This window comes from Salarias fasciatus, chromosome 5 (assembly GCF_902148845.1).
Source record: "Salarias fasciatus chromosome 5, fSalaFa1.1, whole genome shotgun sequence".
Taxonomy (NCBI): domain Eukaryota; kingdom Metazoa; phylum Chordata; class Actinopteri; order Blenniiformes; family Blenniidae; genus Salarias; species Salarias fasciatus.
The window spans coordinates 1722149-1726922 of NC_043749.1; the positions used below are offsets into that span (position 1 = coordinate 1722149).

Consider the following 4774-nt stretch of genomic DNA (forward strand, 5'->3'; position numbering starts at 1 on the left):
TAGCATCGTAGTTAGCTTAGCTCGAAGCTAAGCTGGAAGTCAATCAGAGCCGGACTACGAAAGTGGACAAAATCCTCCTTCCAGTGGTCCAGGGGACGGCGTATTAGCACGTGAAGTAAATCCGAATGGCTATAAAACATTTGAAAAGATGCGTTTTCTTTTCAATCAGTTAAAATAACGTTCTGATACACACAGATCTGGCAGTGCTCCGCGGAAGGATATACCAGAGCACAGCTCTGTGGAGCACTATGCAGTAACGAGTAGTGTAACTTCTTTACTATTTCGATGGAGTAATCAATTAGTGTAAGGCACTACTTTTTCAAAAGTAATGAGTAACGGGTAACTCTTTACTTTTTTGAGTAACGGACCCCAACTCTGCACATGAGTGAGGTTTCGCCTTCAATGCAAACATTATTTTATGATCATTCTTATGATAGTTGAGAAAATTTCCACACAGTGTTGATGGAGGAACACAGATGTTTTGCTGATATAATTGTGCATCCCAAAATAAAATACAATGAGCTAATATAATTCAATATCATATAAGTCAGAGGCAGAGTCTATTCCTGCCAGGAAATGATTCTTTATGATTATTCTATTGACACAATAACAGTGAGGATGATTACAAGAATAGACATGACCGTCCTGAAATCATGACCATCTGTGTGTCCCTGAACAAAACACTATAGTTTATCGTTACTTTTATTTAGAGACAATAAAACATGTTCTGCGATGGATCTGTTCTCACCCACAGTGAGCAGGGATTGGCTTCAACACCCTGAACAGGATTAAGAGAGATGGATGGATGGAAAACCCCAAATTCAGCATGTAAAACAGCAGACAAAGCACTCCCATGAATATTCCAACAATGAGAAAACTCATTTCAATGCTGTGAGTCTGTACATGTGTTCAGAGCCAAAGAACAACAGGCATTTAAAAACGAGAGTGAACGAGTAATAAAGAGTCAACTTTAATCAATTATTCTGTTGAACTGACGATGATCTGAAACTTGATCAGCCTCTGTAGATGTTCTAGAAATCTGATGACAGAAGCTGTTAAAGTGAATCAGATTAGTTTGTTTTGCTGTATGTTGTACTTCTCTAACGTGAAAATCAATATGATGAGAATCTGATTAGAAATGACAGAAAATGCAGCCTGGGTTAAAAATGAAATCATTTTCATGTGCTGAATGTGAGTTGTGACCTCACATGCAGAGAAGTGATCTATTTAAAGATATCCATGAGTGCAGTTTAAATAGAATAAGTCTGGTGTGTGTGTGCGTGTGTGTGTGTGTGTGTGTGTGTGTGTGTGTGTGTGTGTGTGTGTGTGTGTGTGCGTGCGTGCGTGCGTGTGTGCATGCATGTGTGTTTGTGTGTTCAGTGAAGTGTATCAGTGAGCAGCAGTCAGTTCAGTTTCTGTTCAGTCTGACTGAGGGAGGTTTTTGTACGACGGTTTTTCACTGTGTGAACACCCACTGACTGTTGATATAATGATAACTCTGACAGTAATAAACTGCAGCATCTTCAGCTTGAACTCCACTGATGGTCAGAGTGAAGTCAGAGTTTGATCCACTGCCTGTAAAACGATCCGGAATCCCTGAATCTCGATAGTTGCTCCAGTAAATGAGCCTTTTAGGAGGTTGTCCATCTCTCTGTTGGTACCAGGCTAAATCGTGCTTAGTGTTGTCATAGACATAAACATTCTGACTGGTCCTACATGTGATGGTGACGGTTTGTCCCACAGCAGAGCTGACTGCTGCAGACTGAGTCACTGTGACCTGGCCTCTGGACTCTGAGGAGACACAGACAGAAAGAGAAAGCAGCCTCATGGTTTTGTGGGCTTCATTTCAGAGGGACGGATGTTCATAGAGGAGAGGAGTTGGATTCTCTGGACTTTACCTGTGAAGCAGCAGCAGAGGAGAGTCCAGATGAGGACGCAGATCACACTCATGTTTGTGATGAGGAGGATTTCTCTGTCTTCTGTTGTCCTGAAGGACAGCTGTCAGTCATCCAGTCTTCAACTGTCAGGACTATAAACTCTCCCAGAGCACTGGAGCATGGTGCTGCTGATGCAAAGTGGCTCTCTATGGAAATGCTCTGACTGACTCCAACAGGGACTTGGATCACTTTAATAAACCATTTTCGATTTGCAGTCAAATAAGAAATATAGGGTCATACAGGGAATATTCAGGAAAATAGTGTTCTTTTTTTTGATAAACCTTATTTAAAAATCATTGCATGTGTTTCTCATGTTTTTGTCAAATTCCTACAGAAATATATTCCAACAGAAACAGTTTTAAAAACAGAAAATATATTAACAAAAAAAATTATCTCTAAATATACATTTTAAATAGAAATCGTCAGTAAAAGAATTATTATTCTGTGATGAGTGTGAATCAGGAAGTAAAAGTAGTTTTGCAGAGTTTGTTTGTTTCACAGTCAGAGAGTGGTGTCTCTCTACAGTCAGAGGTTTTTGTACAGCGGCTCAATGAGTTTGTATCACTGTGGTACACGTTCGGTGGAGGAACCAGACTGGATGTTGGAAGTAAGTTGATTCTACTTTTAATACTAACAGATAAATATCTAAAATTCATACATTAAACCTTTTTTAAATGACTTGAGATGCGAAAGATGTGTTTTTCTTTATTTCACTGATGATGATCAAGTTTTAATCTCAATTGATTTCATGTAGTGGAGCTCAGATCTGTTCCACTTTAATTTTATCACCAGGAAAAATGTTTAATTTAGAAATTTACACCAGATTGAAATTGCTTCACAATTAAATTACAAATAAGAAAAGATGTTACAATATAAATTTATTCATTCAGAGACTGATGGCTGTGTAACACACTGTTTTAACTCTACCAGTCTCATGTTGAATGTGTTTTTAGACTGACCTATGTATTTATTGACAGTTTTGGTGCACTGGTCTGTCTTTGGACTGAGTTTTAGTTTACATGTTCACTGTTTGAAATGTGTTTGTGTTGTAATGTGTGCAGGCTTTATTCTTCTAGTTTTATTGAGAGTCTCTTCATCAAAGCTGGATTTGTTTTTAGTGCTATATAATGTTTCTACATTCTCTTTCTGTTACTCATTTAATATTCAGGTTAATTTACTAACATCTTTATCGACTCCTGTTTCATATTTTGCTCTCAATTAAATTGAAGAATTAAGCGTAATGTGAAGCTCATTTCGTTAAAGTTTCCTCTCATAAGTTATAAAGTGTAACTTTCTGATCACGTTGATGCAAATCTTTGCCAGTAAAGGTTGAGACATGTGCTTGTGTTCCTTCCAGTGTAGTTTGAGGTGTTTCAGGTCAAACTGTTGGATGATTCTCTCTGTGCTGATGTGCATGAGAGGCTTCTTAAAGGGAAGTGAAACAATGTGTGAGTGAGTGACTGCTGGAGCAGAAAAAGCATCTGGCAGCAACTTGTTGAAGGACAAAATGATGTGTGTCCCACTGAAGCTGTCCAGGTGTGTGCTGTTTGATTGACAGCTGGCTGCTCCCTGTCCTCTCATCTGATTGGTGTCTCCTAGGTGACAGGCCCCCCACCCTGACGGTGCTGCCCCCCTCCAGAGAGGAGCTGCAGCAGGGGAAGGCCACGCTCATGTGCCTGGCCAACAAGGGCTTCCCCTCAGGCTGGAGTCTGAGCTGGAAGGTGGAGGACAGCAGCAGCAGCAGCAGCTGGGAGGAGAGCAGGAGCCCCGGGGTGCTGCAGAAGGACGGCCTCTACAGCTGGAGCAGCACCCTGAGGCTCCCTGCAGACCAGTGGAGGAAGGTGGGCTCTGTGACCTGTGAGGCCACCCAGGGCTCCCAGACTCCCCTCAGAGAGACACTGAGGAGAGACCAGTGTTCCCAGTCCTGACCGGACTCACTGGGACTCTCACACTGCTTTGACTCTCACACTCATCTCACCTCTGTCATTCACTCTCTTTCACTTTCTTCTATCATCAAACCAAACTCTCTTCATCAATATTCATCTTCTTTCATCATGATTTTCTTCCAGCTTTGACAAAATAAACACTCTTTTCATGTCAACTCTTTGGTCTTGGATGAGTTTTTTCCAGCAATCAAATCATCATAACACCTTGTTTGGAGCAGAAATGTCACTTGATAGATATTCTCAGTATTCCACCTCTTGTTGCTGAATTACTTTCATATCAAACAGAGTTAAAACACACAGGTAGTGAAAAGCCCCTCAAATTGTCTATCGATGTGAATATTTTTGATGAAAAAGACGAGCAACAGCAGAGATTCAGAAGTTATTCACTTCTTTCGTGGAGCCAGTTTTTATGATTCACTAAAAACAGTTGGTTCTTCCACCTGCTCACAATTTTTTTTCTGCCAACAATGATTAAACAGCAAAACATGGAGGCCTCCTCTCCTGACACTGTCACCAATCAAATGAAGCTACAAAGTCATGTGACTGAAAACAAACTCCCCACAGAGTCAGGAAGAGAAAACACCAACAATAATTCCTGAGTGATTCTTTTTGTAGTGATGAGGATAAAATTCCTGCTGCAGCCTCACATTCAGTTCATCATGTTCTCCACTGATTTATATTCAGTGTTACAAGTAGTTTTTCTCAGTTTCCTCAAAGATCCGTCCTTTAACCTTCTGGCCTGCTTCATCCTGTTGAGGCTTCCTGGAGTCGATCCCAGTTGACTCTGAACTTTGAAGGCCAACAAGTCCTCCAACTCAAACCACCACAGTGATCATAAATTCATGTCTTAAGTTTGACCAGAAGGTACGTTTTAAAAGCATGCACCCCTTA

The 4774-nt window shown here is 40.7% G+C and overlaps 2 gene segments (V, D, J or C); one reads left to right on the forward strand and one right to left on the reverse strand.

The window, feature by feature from the left end:
• Positions 1-1456: 1456 nt before the first annotated feature.
• On the reverse strand, positions 1457-1963 carry LOC115389303 (immunoglobulin kappa variable 4-1-like). The segment is given in 2 exon segments: positions 1457-1791; positions 1899-1963. Coding segments are annotated over 2 exon segments (387 nt in total).
• A 406-nt stretch (positions 1964-2369) lies between these two features.
• On the forward strand, positions 2370-3943 carry LOC115389301 (Ig kappa-b4 chain C region-like). The segment is given in 2 exon segments: positions 2370-2544; positions 3537-3943. Coding segments are annotated over 2 exon segments (489 nt in total).
• The last annotated feature ends 831 nt before the right edge of the window (positions 3944-4774 follow it).